General features: G+C 42.6%; 1 protein-coding gene, 1 long non-coding RNA gene and 1 pseudogene across 2 annotated transcripts; 1 reads left to right on the forward strand and 2 right to left on the reverse strand.

Annotated features, from left to right (window-relative positions):
• Positions 1 to 16701, forward strand: part of LOC118938461 — a 942996-nt pseudogene that overhangs the window by 362278 nt on the left and 564017 nt on the right.
• On the reverse strand, positions 4145 to 5377 carry LOC118938482. The gene is made up of 3 exons (XR_005035751.1): positions 5358 to 5377; positions 4519 to 4616; positions 4145 to 4284 (listed from the first exon to the last, which is right to left on the reverse strand). It is a non-coding gene; the product is annotated as an uncharacterized LOC118938482 (long non-coding RNA).
• Positions 7322 to 11528, reverse strand: LOC110512204 (NLR family CARD domain-containing protein 3). Its single transcript, XM_036942486.1, has 3 exons — positions 11471 to 11528; positions 11112 to 11340; positions 7322 to 9105 (listed from the first exon to the last, which is right to left on the reverse strand). Exons 2-3 carry the CDS (start codon positions 11320 to 11322, stop codon positions 7337 to 7339), a joined length of 1980 nt encoding a protein of 659 aa, XP_036798381.1. The 5' UTR covers positions 11323 to 11340; positions 11471 to 11528; the 3' UTR covers positions 7322 to 7336.

Below are 16701 nucleotides of genomic sequence, written 5' to 3' on the forward strand. Positions count from 1 at the left end.
AACAGAGAGAGAGCGCAGAGAGAGAGCAGAGAGAGCAGAGGGAGAAAGAGAGAGAGCAGAGAGAGAGCAGAGGGAGAAAGAGAGAGAGAGCATAGAGCAGAGAGAACAGAGGGAGAGAGAGCAGAGAATAGAGAGAAGAGAGATAGCAGAGAGAGAGGAGGCAGAGAGAGAGAGTGAGCAGAGAGCAGGCTGAGAAAGCAAAGAGAGTGAGAGAGCAAGAGTGAGAGAGCAGAGAGAGAGAGCAGAGAGCAAAGAGAGAGAGAGCAGAGAGGGCAGAGAGAAAGACGAGAGAGCAGAGAGAGAGCAGAGAAAAGAGAGAGCACAGAGAGCAGAAAGAGAGCAGAGAGCAGGCTGAGAGAGAAGAGAGAGAGCAGAGAGTGAGCAGAAAGAGAGCAGAGAAGAGAGAGCAGAAAGAGAAAGCAGTGAAAATAGAGAGCAGAGCACAGAGGGCAGAGAGAGAGAACAGAGGGCAGAGAGAGAGAGCAGAGAGAGAGAGCAGAGAGAGCTGAGAGCAGTGTTAGTGGAATTCTAAATTCCTCTGTATTATTTCCCAATCAGAATGAAGTACTCTGTCAATGCATTCTATGGGATCGTAAAACCCATATTATTATTATAGGAATGGACAGAGCCCCAGTCTTAAACTCAGGTAGCAGCGTTTATTACAAGAGAGTACTGACCAAAAGTACAAAGAACCTTACATTTTAAAGAGAGAACATAAAATGGCATCATCAGTTTCTCACACCCTCTCCGATCCACACAATAGCGCAGTGTCTTCAGGTCTGGAGATGTCTTCTACTCCCCTCGTAAAACAAACATTCCAATCTGTCTGAAAGATATGCCCTCCTTCTCCCTTTCCCACAAGGTACAGACAATGCATCTGTTTTACTTACATTTTCAGTAACAGCTTAACCAACAACCCATACATTTCATACCATAACATACAGTGCCTTGCGAAAGTATTCGGCCCCCTTGAACTTTGCGACCTTTTGCCACATTTCAGGCTTCAAACATAAAGATATAAAACTGTATTTTTTTGTGAAGAATCAACAACAAGTGGGACACAATCATGAAGTGGAACGACATTTATTGGATATTTCAAACTTTTTTAACAAATCAAAAACTGAAAAATTGGGCGTGCAAAATTATTCAGCCCCTTTACTTTCAGTGCAGCAAACTCTCTCCAGAAGTTCAGTGAGGATCTCTGAATGATCCAATGATGATAATTAATCATTTCAACTATAATTTCCTCCCAACAAGCAGAGAGACAGATCAGGGAGAGCAGAGGGCAGAGAGAGCAGAGAGAGAGCAGAGGGAGAGAGAGAAAGCAGAGAGAGAGAGCAGAGAGATCAGAGGAAGTGAGAGAGCAGAGCGCAGAGAGAGAGAGAGCAGAGAGCAGAGAGAGTAGAGGCAGAGACAGAGCAGAGAGAGAGGGAGCAGAGAGAGCGAGAGCAGAGAACAGAGAGCAGAGAGAGAGCGAGCAGAGAGCAGGCTGAGAAAGCAAAGAGAGAGTGAGAGAGTGAGAGAGCAGAGAGTGAGAGAGAGCAGAGAGAGCAGAGAGTGCAGAGAAAAGAGAGCAGAGAGAGCAGAGAGTGCAGAGAAAAGAGAGCAGAGAGAGCAGAGAGTGAGAGAGAGCAGCGAACAGAGAGAGCAGAGGGAGCAGAGAGCAAAGAGAGCAGAGAACAGAGAGAACTCTGTTGCTATAGTGACCCTGTATCACAACACTACGTTGCTATAGTGACCCTGCATCACAACACTATGTTGCTGTAGTGACACCGCATCACAACACTACATTGCTATAGTGACCCTGCATGACAACACTCTGTTGCTATAGTGACCTTATCTTATCATCAACCTGACGGAGGCAACGTAAAAATCAATAAACAAACTGTTTTCACAATTAAGGTGAAATAAAATTAACAGGCTTTTCTTGTTTCAAGTATGTTTTATTATGAAAAGTACAATATATCCTTGTATAATTATACAACTATGGAGCGTATGTCCATATATAATTATATATAATTGTACAACTATGGAGCGTATGTCCAGATATAATTATATATAATTGTACAACTATGGAGCGTATGTCCAGATATAATTATATATAATTGTACAACTATGGAGCGTATGTCCAGATATAATTATATATAATTGTATAATTAGTTTTTCAACATAAAAGACAACACATGATCACATTGGTATTTTAACAGTGTTATTGTAAGAGGTCCTCACAACTATAGAAAGACGCGCATGTGTGTGTGTCCAGAGTGTGTGTGTGTCCAGTGTGTGTGTGTCCAGAGTGTGTGTGTGTCCAGTGTGTGTGTGTCCAGTGTGTGTGTGTGTCCTGTGTGTGTGTATCTAGTGTGTGTGTGTGTGTGTGTGTGTGTATCTAGTGTGTGTGTGTGTGTCTTTCCAGAGTGTGTCTGTGAGTCCTGTGTGTGTGTGTGTGTGTGTGTGTCCACTGTGTGTCTGTGAGTCCAGTGTGTGTGTGTGTGTCCAGAGTGTGTGTGACCAGTGTGTGTGTGTGAGTGTGTGTGACCAGTATCTGTGTCCAGTGTGTGTCTGTGAATCCAGTGTGTGTGTGTCCACTGTGTTTGTGTGTGTGTTTGTCTAGTGTGTGTGTGTATTTGTCCACTGTGTGTGTGTGTCCAGTGTGTGTCTGTGTGTCCAGTGTGTGTGTCCAGTGTGTGTGTCCAGTGTGTGTGTCCAGTGTGTCCACTGTGTGTGTATTTGTCCTGTGTGTGTGTGTGTGTGTGTGTGTGTGTGTGTGTGTGTGTCTGTGTATGTGTGTGTGTGTGTGTGTGTCTGTGAGTCCAGTGTGTGTATGTGTGTGTGTGTGTGTCCAGTGTGTGTGTGTATTTGTCTAGTGTGTGTGTGTGTGTGTGTGTGTGTCCACTGTGTTTGTGTGTGTGTGTATTTGTCCAGTGTGTGTGTGTGTGTGTGTGTGTCTGTGTATGTGTGTGTGTGTGTGTGTGTGTGTGTCTGTGAGTCCAGTGTGTGTATGTGTGTGTGTGTGTCCAGTGTGTGTGTGTATTTGTCTAGTGTGTGTGTGTGTGTATGTCCACTGTGTTTGTGTGTGTGTGTATTTGTCCAGTGTGTGTGTTTGTCCAGTGTGTGTGTGTGTCCAGTGTGTGTCGGTGAGTCCAGTGTGTGCTTGTGTGTGTGTGTGTGTGTGTGTGTGTGTTTGTCCAGTGTGTGTGTGTATCTAGTGTGTGTGTCCAGCAGGTGTGTGTGTGTGTCCAGTGTGAGTGTGTATGTGTCCAGTGTGTGTGTGTGTGTGTCCAGCGTGTGTCTGTGAGTCCAGTGTGTGTGTGTGTGTGTGTGTGTGTGTCCCCAGTGTGTGTGTGTATCTAGTGTGTGTGTCCAGCAGGTGTGTGTGTTTGTCCAGTGTTTGTTTGTCCAGTGTGTGTGTGTGTTTGTCCAGTGTGTGTGTGTATCTAGTGTGTGTGTCCAGCAGGTGTGTGTGTGTGTCCAGTGTGAGTGTGTGTGTGTCAAGTGTGTGTCCAGCAGGTGTGTGTGTGTTTGTCCAGTGTGTGTGTGTGCGTCCAGTGTGTATTTGTGTGTCCAGCGTGTGTCTGTGAGTCCAGTGTGTGTGTGTGTGTGTGTGTGTGTGTCCAGTGTGTGTGTGTATCTAGTGTGTGTGTCCAGCAGGTGTGTCTGTTTGTCCAGTGTTTGTTTGCCCAGTGTGTGTGTGCGTGTGTGTTTGTCCAGTGTGTGTGTGTGTGTGTGTGTGTTTGTCCAGTGTGTGTGTGTATCACTGACAGAGGGACACTGAGTCGGCAAAACACCAAACCCAAAACCCTGGATAGAGGGGCTCAGTGAATGTGGAGGTGAATGTGTTCAGGTGGGTCAGTGTGTCAGAGGAGGCTCTATAGAAGGACAGAGTGCCGGCTGGCCAGTCCAGATACACTCCTACTCTGTGGGATCTGGAGGAGGGGACGTCTATGGTAGTGACATTATTATTGTGACAGGCAGAGTAACTGTTGTCAGAGCAGAACAGACTCCAGGACTTGTCATTGCATCCAAGACAACAGTCATAACCCCTTCCTCTCCTGTTGATTCCTTTATATGTCACTCCTATAACAGTCCTGCTCCCACTCCACTCTACCTCCCAGTAACAGCGCCCAGTCAGACCCTCTCTACACAGCACCTGTCTACAGTCCTCAAATCTCTCTGGGTGATCAGGATATGGCTGCTCCTCTCTCCTACATGTCACCGTTCTGTTCTCCTCAGACAGAGAGAGGTGTCTGTTTACTGTGTTTGGGTCCAGTGTGAGATCACAGACATCTGATGGATGAAACCAGACACAATATTAGAAATCATCATCATTCACATTAGAATGTTAACTCACTTTCCACTAATTCATTTAATGTAGATGTTTCTAGGTATCAAAAGGAGAAGTTAAGGTAACTTGAGACTTGTTGAATGATCATATGTTATACTGTATGGTAATATAAAACTCACTAGTTCACATTAATTAACCAAGTAAGTAATGATGGTGGTCTTTGACTTGGACTTAACTTGAATTAAGACTTATTCTTAGTCATATTCTTCACAGCAGTCAACACTCACATTTTCTAAGTCCAGGTTTCATTCTGTTCTCTCCACCATGTTCCACACTGTAGCGGTAAGCAGAAGAACAGACAGTCATTGAGGGAAACACCTGAACTCACACACACACACACACACACACACACACACACACACACACACACACACACACACACACACACACAATGGACACACACACACACACTGGGGACACAAACACAAACACAATGGACACACACACACACACACACACACACACACTGGTGACACACACACACACTAGTGACACACACACACATATACACACACACACACTGGAGTCACACACACACACTGGTGACACACACACACACAGGAGACACACACACACATACACACACACACACTGGAGTCACACACACACTGGTGACACACACACACACTGGTGACACACACACACATATACACACACACACTGGAGTCACACACACACACACACACACACACTGGAGACACACACACACACTGGAGACACACACACACACACAGGAGACACACAAACACACACTGGAGACACACACACACACTGGAGACACACACACACTGGAGACACACACACACACTGGAGACACACACACACTGGAGACACACACACACTGGAGACACACACACACACAAACACACTGGAGACACACACACTGGAGATACACACACTGGCCACTCTCAGTCATCATATAACTTTGTCAAAATGGTGGTCAGAATGTTTGTCTTAACCAGCCTGATAAGTCAAACATGTCTGATATGAACATTGACATAAACCCTCTACATACTTGAGTTTCTCCAGTCTGCAGTGTGGATCCTCCAGTCCAGCAGAGAGCAGTCTGACTCCTGAGTCTCCTGGGTGATTGTAGCTCAGGTCCAGCTCTCTCAGGTGTGAGGGGTTTGACCTCAGAGCTGAGACCAGAGAAGCACAGCCTTCCTCTGTGACTAGACAGCCTGACAGCCTGCAAAGAGTCAAATCATATTAAAATCACACTGATATTCTTTGGTGGTGAAAATAGTGACAGTATATTTGGGAGAACTACATACATGAAGTGCTTTCATATCTGATAATACTGACCTCAGAGTCTCCAGTTTACAGTGGGGATTCCCCAGTCCAGCAGAGAGCAGCTTCACTCCTGAATCCTTCAGGTCATTGTTACTCAGATCCAGCTCTCTCAGGTGTGAGGGGTTTGACCTCAGAGCTGAGACCAGAGAAGCACAGCCTTCCTCTGTGACTAGACAGCCTGACAGCCTGCAAAGAGTCAAATCATATCATGTTTTTTGTCGTATTGCATTGGTTGCATTTGCAGTTTGTTTTGGTTGTGTTTTGCCCAATAATAAAATGGTGGATGATGAGTGGAGTACTTTTCTGTCTAAGAGAGTAGATAACATGTTTCTAAACAATAATAAATTAATCCTGATGATGCCATGATTAAGAAAAATCATGAAAGAATCATGAATAATAATGAGTGAGAAAGTTACAGAGACTACAACAAAACATGCTAACCTCTCACCATTACCAATAACAGAGACTACAACAAAACATACTAACCTCTCACCATTACCAATAACAGAGACTACAACAAAACATGCTAACCTCTCACCATTACCAATAACAGACGCTACAACAAAACATGCTAACCTCTCACCATTACCAATAACAGAGACTACAACAAAACATACTAACCTCTCACCATTACCAATAACAGAGACTACAACAAAACATGCTAACCTCTCACCATTACCAATAACAGAGGATACAACAAAACATGCTAACCTCTCACCATTATCAATAACAGAGGCTACAACAAACCATGCTAACCTCTCACCATTACCAATAACAGAGACTACAACAAAACATGCTAACCTCTCACCATTATCAATAACAGAGGCTACAACAAACCATGCTAACCTCTCACCATTACCAATAACAGAGGATACAACAAACCATGCTAACCTCTCACCTTTACCCTCAAATAAAAGGTGACATTCTGTACTGTCACTTAATATGAAACATTATATCTCAAATCCAAAATGCTGGAGCAGAGCACCACATTTAAAACTGTAAGCTTCACTGTCCAAACACATATGGTGTGGACTATGTGTGTCTGGTAAACACATGTGGATCTGGTGAACAGTTATCACTTGTTGACCAACTACAGGAATACTGACCTGACATTATTCACCATTCAGTTTCTATTAGGAAAACATCTAAAACACAACCAAGACAAACTGCAAATTATATTAATTACGACTTTTTCAAATGGGAGAACTACATACATAAAGTGCTTTCATATCTGATAATACTGACCTCAGAGTCTCCAGTTTACAGTGGGGATTCCCCAGTCCAGCAGAGAGCAGCTCCACTCCTGAATCCTTCAGGTCATTGTTACTCAGATCCAGCTCTCTCAGGTGTGAGGGGTTTGACCTCAGAGCTGAGACCAGAGAAGCACAGCCTTCCTCTGTGACTCCACAGCCTGACAGCCTGACAAAGAGATCATCATGACTTCACAAACACACTGTTAATTTAACACCAGTAGTGTAGAAGGACAATGGCAGATGCATTTGGTTTATTCTCCCAAACAACATATAGATTCATCTTCCGTCTCCTAGAATTCTATGGTCATATTGTTATACTAATGTGAAAATCAATGAATTTATTCAATATGTTTTTCAATATAATATATTATACATATTATAATACATATTTTTCTCTAAACTGAATATTTCTTCCTGGTGATTAGTTCTTAAATGTCATTTTATTTACTCACAGAACAGCTCTGGAGGCTTTGACCACTGGCAGCAGCCTCAGAAGACCTTCCTCTGATCTGGAGTATTTCTTCAGGTCAAACACATCCAGCTCCTTTTCTGAAGTCAGCAACACAAAGACCAGAGCTGACCACTGTGCAGGTGACAGGTTGGGTTTTGAGAGACTTCCTGATCTCAGGTATCTTTGGATCTCCTCCACTAGAGAATGGTCATTCAGTTCATTCAGACAGTGGAACAGATTGATGCTCCTCTCTGGAGAGAGATCCTCCCCGATCTTCTCCTTGATGTACTCGACTGTTTCTTTGTGGCTCTGTGACCTGCTTCTTGTCTTTGTCAGTAGACCTCGTAAGTGCTTCTGATTGGACTCCAGTGAGAGGCCCAGAAGGAAGCGGAGGAAAAGGTCCAGGTTTCCCGTCTCACTTTGTAAGGCTTTATCCACAGCACTCTTGTAGAAAGTAACTTCAGGCTCATTTTTTGTTTGCAGTTTGTTCATTAGATTCTGATTGTTGTTGATGAATGAGAGGAACACATATACAGCAGCCAGAAACTCCTGAATGCTCAGATGAACAAAGCAGTACACCTTGTACTGGTACAGCCCACATTCCTCTTTAAAGAGCTGTGTGCACAATCCTGAGTACACTGAGGCTTCATTAACATCAATGCCAGACTCTTTCAGGTCTTCTTCATAGAAAATCAGATTGCCCTTCACAAGCTGTTGAAAAGCCAGTTTTCCCAGTGACAGAATGCTCTCTTTATTCCAGTGTGGACCTGTCTCTTCTTTCCCAAGATACTTTTCATTCTTCTGTTTGGTATGAAACTCCACAAGGTGTGTGTACATCTCAGTCAGCGTCTTGGGCATCTCTTCTCTCTTATGTTTCAGCATGTGTTCAAGGACTGTTGCAGAAATCCAACAGAAGACTGGAATGTGGCACATGATGTGAAGGCTCCTTGATGTCTTTATGTGTGAGATGATTCTGCTGGCCAGGTCCTCATCACTGAATCTCTTCCTGAAGTACTCCTCCTTCTGTGGGTCATTGAACCCTCGTACCTCTGTTACCTGGTCAACACACCATGAAGGGATCTTATTGGCTGCTGCAGGTCGGGTAGTTATCCAAATGAGAGCAGAGGGAAGCAGATTTCCCTTGATGAGATTTGTCAGCAGAACGTCCACTGAGGTTGACTCTGTGACGTCCCAACAGATCTTGTTCTTCTGGAAGTCTAGGGGCAGTCGGCACTCATCCAGACCATCAAAGATGAACAGAACTTTGTACTTGTTGTAGATGGAGATTCCTGATTGTTTGGTTTCCATTGAGAAGTGATTGAGAAGTTCAATAAAAGTGTGTTTGTCCTCTTTCATCAAATTCAGCTCCCGAAAAGGGAATGAAAATACAAATTGGACATCCTGGTTTGCATTTCCTTCAGCCCAGTCCAGAATGAACTTCTGCACAGAGACTGTTTTTCCAATGCCAGCAACTCCCTTTGTCAGCACAGTTCTGATAGGTTTGTCTTGTCCAGTTAAGGGTTTGAAGATGTCGTTACATTTGATTGCAGTCTCTGGTGTTGCTTGTTTCCTGGTTGTTGTCTCAATCTGTTTCAGCTCATGTTCATTATTGACCTGTCCTGTTCCACCCTCTGTGATGTAGAGCTCTGTGTAGATCTTATTGAGAAGTGTTGGGTTTCCTTGTTTAGCGATCCCCTCAAATACACATTGAAACTTCTTCTTTAGATTAGATTTGAGTTCACGTTGGCAAATCACAGCAAGCTCATCTGAATGAATAAATAACACAGAGGATATTAATATTACTGTTTTAATGCCTACAGTATTGTAGGACTGTTATAAAGTTGTACATTATAATAATTCATTCTGTTAACAGACTGTATAAATGTGTAAATTTTGTCATAATGCATTACAGACTGGTGTGACTGATCATATTATTGATGGTATAATTTATGTTGTCTCTCTCTCTCTAAATTAATCACCACAACACATCCCTGCTGCTACTTGATGAGGTCACTAGGTGTTGTGTTAAGGCTGCTACAATATCATTCAGTTACACAGCTACTTTAGCTGTACTTTAGCTACAGCTTTTAAATGTTATAAAACAGCATTCAACATGAGGCAGACAGATCTTACATTTCTCCAGTGTGTCAGACTGGTGTGACTGATTATATTATTAATTCTCACGCTCTCAATGAATCAACACAACACATCCCTGCCGCTACTTGATGAGGTCACTAGGTGTTGTTTTGAGACTATGAAATATACTTATTCATGTCAATGAGGTCCTCCTAAAAGCAGCCAACCAGTCACTAGTCCCTTGGTAGTCCTACAACCAGTCACTAGCCCCTTGGTAGTCCTCCAACCAGTCACTAGCCCCTTGGTAGTCCTACAACCAGTCACTAGCCCCTTGGTAGTCCTCCAACCAGTCACTAGCCCCTTGGTAGTCCTCCTAAAAGCAGCCAACCAGTCACTAGTCCCTTGGTAGTCCTACAACCAGTCACTAGCCCCTTGGTAGTCCTCCAACCAGTCACTAGCCCCTTGATAGTCCTCCAACCAGTCACTAGTCACTTGGTAGTCCTCCAACCAGTCACTAGTCCCTTGGTAGTCCTCCAACCAATCACTAGCCCCTTGGTAGTCCTCCAACCAGTCACTAGTCCCTTGGTAGTCCTCCAACCAGTCACTAGTCCCTTGGTAGTCCTCCAACCAGTCACTAGTCCCTTGGTAGTCCTCCAACCAGTCACTAGTCCCTTGGTAGTCCTCCAACCAGTCACTAGTCCCTTGGTAGTCCTCCAACCAGTCACTAGTCCCTTGGTAGTCCTCCAACCAGTCACTCGCCCCTTGGTAGTCCTCCAACCAGTCACTAGTCCCTTAGTAGTCCTCCAACCAGTCACTAGTCCCTTGGTAGTCCTCCAACCAGTCACTAGTCCCTTGGTAGTCCTCCAACCAGTCACTCGCCCCTTGGTAGTCCTCCAACCAGTCACTAGCCCCTTGGTAGTCCTCCAACCAGTCACTAGTCCCTTGGTAGTCCTCCTAAAAGCAGTCAACCAGTCACTAGCCCCTTGGTAGTCCTCCAACCAGTCACTAGCCCCTTGGTAGTCCTCCTAAAAGTAGCCAACCAGTCACTAGCCCCTTGGTAGTCCTCCTAAAAGCAGCCAACCAGTCACTAGTCCCTTGGTAGATGGACTTTAGAGGGTCTACACCAGAAGTTAATGGGTATAGGAGGAAGGTATATAGTGGAGGGTCTACACCAGAAGGTAATGGGTATCTGTAGGAGGAAGGTATATAGTGGAGGGTATACACCAGAAGGTAATGGTTATAGGAGGAAGGTATATAGTGTATGCACTAAGCTTGGAATGTGTTGGTGCAGGGAAGTGATTACATGTGGCAGGATTTGATAGGGGGAGAGAGCCATGGATTAGTGATGGAGGGGGGTCAGATGAAGTGAGGAAGAACAGATATCACTAAGGTTTGTATAGCAACATAGATACATTGGCTGTTCGGCTGCGGAGGAGGAGACTCAGCCTAGGAGAAAGGGTTAAATATCAGTGCTTGTGTCAGATGTTTTGTTGTCTGAATAACAGCTGTACCGACCCCTTGGGAAGAATTCAACTTGGTTAAAGCTTCTCTAGTGTCCGTGAGTTATTTACTCTGAAAAATTACAGTGTTAAGGCTGCTACAATATCATTGAGTTACACAGCTACTTTAGCTGTACTTTAGCTACAACTTTTAAATGTTATAAAACAGCATTCAACATGAGGCAGACAGATCTTACATTTCTCCAGTGTGTCAGCAAGCTCCTTCTGGTTCATTTTCCTCAGGATGTGCAGTGTGATCTTCAGAGCCCCCTCTCTGGCACTGCTCTCCTGCTGCTCATCTTCAGCATCCACCACTTCCTTATCCTGCTTCTGACTCTCAAAGCCTTCTGGGAGTTCTGGACTAAGAATCCTCTTGAACATCTTCAGCTCGTTCTTCACAAATGTCATAATTTTCTGTTCAAGCAACTGAAATAAATAAAGTATATAAGTTAAGCAAGAGAAGAAATGCTTTTCTCATTAACACATTAATGAATTATTGACAGATCAACTTTACTTGAGGTAAACAAAAACAAATGTACATAACAGGACCACATACACTGAATATGGAGGCCAGGTCTGTTTGATGACTCTGGGAAGACTGACCACTGAGAATCTCTGACTCTGATCTCTCCTGTTGGTTTCTGTGGACAAAACATGAGATTACATCTCCTCATCCAGGGAGTACACACACACACACACACACACACACACACACACACACACACACACACACACACACACGGAGGGAATGTTGTGTTTGTTTAATATTGTCTTAGGACTATGAAAATGGACAAAATGATTAGCCTATGGATTATGAAAACAACAACAATAAATGGGAAAATGTGAGAGGAGAAATGACTAGAGACAGTGTTGTTTAACTCACTGACCATGACCCATGAGTTCTTCTTACCTTTGTTCAGTAGAAAAGTCTCCCTCTCTAAACTTCATAGGTAGTTCCATAGACCTGTCACTCTTCATGGACACACAGCTGGGAACAGTGGAGGCTGGTCTCTCCTGCTTGATTGGTCTTCAACACAACAGAGACAAACATTACATCTCTCATCTACTCTGAGCTCAGATGGGGAAACATAAGAAGAGTTTCACAAATAGAACTGACTTCCAGACGTTAGTTAATGGCGCGAGCAGTGTGTCATTATTAATAACGATATTAATTTAGCGTCGCGAGCGTTGTAGTCAGTCTGTCAGCCCCGCTAAAAGGCTGGTGTCGTTATTCTGCCTTCTCCGGGGGCATGTTGAGGTAAATTTACTAACCGGGAGGGTTGAATTAGGTCATTTATTGGAGGGCTGGAAGACGCACTCTCGAGGTTGTTTACTTGCAATATCAGATATTAAGATGATTTTTATAATGAATGTATACTGAGGTCGAGGTTCTGACTAGTGATTATTTACCCGGGGTTCAATACCTGCTATTGAGGCGCCCTGAAAATAATATTGAAAAGTTCGGTCCTTGGACACAGAGGGGTTAAACACTAAAGTTACCGTCCATCTAGTGAAGAGAGGAGAACCGGACAGACGTAGCCAGCATCCGTCAACGAGAGAGGGAGAAGCCTCACCGGGATTTAACAGGTGGAAGAAACAACCGGGGAGCTCCATCGGTCCACAAGAAATGCAGACAGCCGGTGATGATGTAGTGGTAGCTATGGTAACTAGGATGCTGCTGGTAGAGTAACTAGCTAGTTTACCAAGCTGTACCGACTAGCTAGGATAACTAGGATGCTGCTGGTAGAGTAGCTAGCTAGCTTACCGAGCTGTACCGACTAGCTATGGTAACTAGGATGCTGCTGGTAGAGTAACTAGCTAGTTTACCGAGCTGTACCGACTAGCTAGGATAACTAGGATGCTGCTGGTAGAGTAGCTAGCTAGCTTACCGAGCTGTACCGACTAGCTAGGATAACTAGGATGCTGCTGGTAGAGTAGCTAGCTAACTTACCGAGCTATACCGACTGGCTAGGATAACTAGGATGTTGCTGGTAGAGTAGCTAGCTAACTTACCGAGCTATACCGACTGGCTATGATAACTAGGATGCTGCTGGTAGAGTAGCTAGCTAGATTACCGAGCTGTACCGACTAGCTTGGTTAGTTAGCAGGTCGTTCGTCTCGATGATGAATCCGGTGAACCACAAAATGAAACAAGGATAGAGAGTGAAAAGGATCTGGCTACACTCATACTGTCCCTGACCGTAAAGAAAAAAGCTAATTGAAAATAAACTTCGGTGTAACAAACTCCGTCGTTATTCCCCAAGATCACCTCAGTCCACTCTGCGCGTAACCGGACAATATCCGTTAGGTTCTGTACGGGGACGCGGAAAGTTCTGTACGGGGACGCGGACAGTTCTGTACGGGGACGCGGACAGTTCCAGAACGCGGACATGATCAGTGCAACACAATCAACTAAACCCAGTCTTTACAGTGGGTTACATTAGTAATATTCATGTTTTATTATTATGTAAAACAAACATTCTGTTTTTTTTATAACAATATGTTGAGATCTGGGACCATATCGCCAAAGTGTCTCAGAGTAGAAAATTGGTCGTATAAGTGCTGAAAATAAAGACATTTTACACTTATGGGTATAAGTGGGTGGGTAACTATGCATGAAGTCTCTAGTCCCACCTAGTCGGCAGATATTTAGGACACCTCGTGAGCTGTCCTAAGTAGTTAAGAGTTAACAGCAGGTGTCTTGATATTACTATAGAATCATGCAGTGAGTCAGTGGTTCCTGCGCCACATGTAATTGCATTGCAGTAGTTAAAAATAATGTTTTTATATTTCTATATGATCAATCCATAAATAATATAGACCTACATGCAACAGTATGTCTTGTGCTTTTGGCAATGATTTATGTATAATACTTATGTATAACAAGTGATACCATGTATGTCTGCATTGCATTTTGTCTTCATTTTGGCAGATTAACTCAGGCTTATTTCTGAAGATTAACTCAGGTTGGAGTTGGAGCTGTGACCGAAAGGTGGCTGGTTCGAATCCCGGGCCCGGCGCTGGAAAATACAGGCGGACTTGATCTGACCACTGGAGGGCTGCTGGGTTCACATCCTCAAAACATGAACCTTTTGTTGATCAGAACTCTAGGGGTTCTTCTTCACTGAACCCAAATATATATAATGTTTTAGTGGTTCCATATTAATGAAGTGATAGAAGCCTTTTTGGCTCTATAAGGAACCTTGTTTTCTAAACACGTTTTTCTTCTGATGATTTAATTATCTACATCATGTTATTTGAGAGTGTATAATAATAACCACGTTTACATCATGTTATTTCTCCCTTTGGAGCACAACATCATGTTGTTAAATGATAATCCTAAATTGGGCGTGGCTATAAATTGGCTATAAATTGGGCATTTGAAGGCATCTAGGGTGTAATATGTGTTCGATGAAAATGAACATTGTTGCAATGTTGTAGGCAACATTATTGGCAAGGGACTTGATACCTACTATGCCAAAGATATTTAGAGTGTTAAACGGGTGTGAAGAGTTGTACATTGCAACGAGTACAGTCAGGGTGCCGTGGAACCCCTGCAGTACCTCCACAGACACCGGATTGAGAACCCCTGCAGTACCTCCACAGACCCCGGATTGAGAACCCCTGCAGTACCTCCACAGACCCCGGATTGAGAACCCCTGCAGTACCACCACAGACCCCGCATTGAGAAACCCTGCAGTACCTCCACAGACCCCGGATTGAGAACCCCTGATTTAGACAACCACATATCACATTCAAATATACAGGATACGAACATTCCATTCCTGATAAACAAAGGATATATAGTGTTTCATCTTAAGATAACTATTTATTTTTTGAATGAACTCGATAAATTCTTTATAAATGGTCATCTTACCTCTTAGCTTTGGTGTCATGTCCCCCAGAGAGATGCATTTTAGAGGCAGGGCCCACCTCCTCTCTCTCCCCAGAGAGACTCATTTTAGAGGCAGGGCCCACCTCCTCTCTCTCCCCAGAGAGACTCATTTTAGAGCACTGACCCCTAAACAGAGATCCAGCATGTTGGTTGTGGTTAACACAGTGAAAACTAAACAGAGATCCAACATGTTGGTTGTGGTTAACACAGTGACAACTAAACAGAGATCCAGCATGTTGGTTGTGGTTATTAACACAGTAACAACTAAACAGAGATCCAACATGTTGGTTGTGGTTAACACAGTGTCAACTAAACAGAGATCCAACATGTTGGTTGTGGTTAACACAGTGACAACTAAACAGAGATCCAGCATGTTGGTTGTGGTTATTAACACAGTGACAACTAAACAGAGATCCAACATGTTGGTTGTGGTTAACACAGTGACAACTCAACAGAGATCCAACATGTTGGTTGTGATTAACACAGTAATTCTTGAAGGTCATATGTTCTCTTTTATTCATTATCTCTTAGAAAAAAAATTATTTACTAACAGACACATTCAAACAGTCAGGTGATTTAATGCATCACATGAATATGTAGTTGTGATTTATATTTTTCACCTTTTGTCCATAATAATAATAATATTATATAATATAATAATAAAATAATAATAACAATATAATATATAATATTAATAATAATAATGTCTCACTTTCTCTTTTAATAACTTCTCTCATTCTAGCGTGTTGTTTTGTTCAACAGGTATGATATTATGATGCTGTTACTGAATTCAGTTCATAATATTAATGTTAAGAAAAGTCTGTTCAGTGGTTTCATACCAAATTACACAGGAAGCAGGAGCTCATTGGAATTTAGAAAACAACAAATGTTCTGATATTCTGAAAGAAGATTTAGAACTATGATACATTAACATTTTTACAAATTATAAAATAACCACTATATAAGAATCGTATAATACGATATATGAACGATATGTTTTTGAATGTGACTTGCCTACGCCCAGTTAGCGCCATTTTGTATGATTTAACTGTCACGTAGCTGTCCCAGGTGAAATGGATTGTTAGATCTGAGTGTTTTACTGTCATTCACTATACTAAAATAACACCATACATTTAATGTCTCTACTGTTAGGAGTGTTATACTGTCATTCACTATACTAACATTACACCATACATTTAATGTATCTACTGTTAGGAGTGTTATACTGTCATTCACTATACTAACATTACACCATACATTTAATGTATCTACTGTTAGGAGTGTTATACTGTCATTCACTATACTAACATTACACCAGACATTTAATGTATCTACTGTTAGGAGTGTTATACTGTCATTCACTATACTAACATTACACCAGACATTTAATGTATCTACTGTTAGGAGTGTTATACTTCACTATACTAACATTACACCAGACATTTAATGTATCTACTGTTAGGAGTGTTATACTTCACTATACTAACATTACACCATACATTTAATGTCTCTACTGTTAGGAGTGTTATACTGTCATTCACTATACTAACATTACACCATACATTTAATGTCTCTACTGTTAGGAGTGTTATACTTCACTATACTAACATTACACCATACATTTAATGTCTCTACTGTTAGGAGTGTTATACTGTCATTCACTATACTAACATTACACCATACATTTAATGTCTCTACTGTTAGGAGTGTTATACTGTCATTCACTATACTAACATTACACCATACATTTAATGTATCTACTGTTAGGAGTGTTATACTGTCATTCACTATACTAACATTACACCAGACATTTAATGTCTCTACTGTTAGGAGTGTTATACTGTCATTCACTATACTAACATTACACCAGACATTTAATGTATCTACTGTTA

This window comes from Oncorhynchus mykiss, chromosome 13 (genome assembly GCF_013265735.2).
Source record: "Oncorhynchus mykiss isolate Arlee chromosome 13, USDA_OmykA_1.1, whole genome shotgun sequence".
Lineage (NCBI taxonomy): Eukaryota > Metazoa > Chordata > Actinopteri > Salmoniformes > Salmonidae > Oncorhynchus > Oncorhynchus mykiss.

Coding starts and splice junctions, on each gene's coding strand:
- LOC110512204 (XM_036942486.1), bottom strand. CDS start 11,322: ATGACATTTGTGAAGAACGAGCTGAAGATGTTCAAGAGGATTCTTAGT. Junction 9,106..11,111: donor TGCTGACACACTGGAGAAAT/GTAAGATCTGTC, acceptor TTATTCATTCAG/ATGAGCTTGCTGTGATTTGC.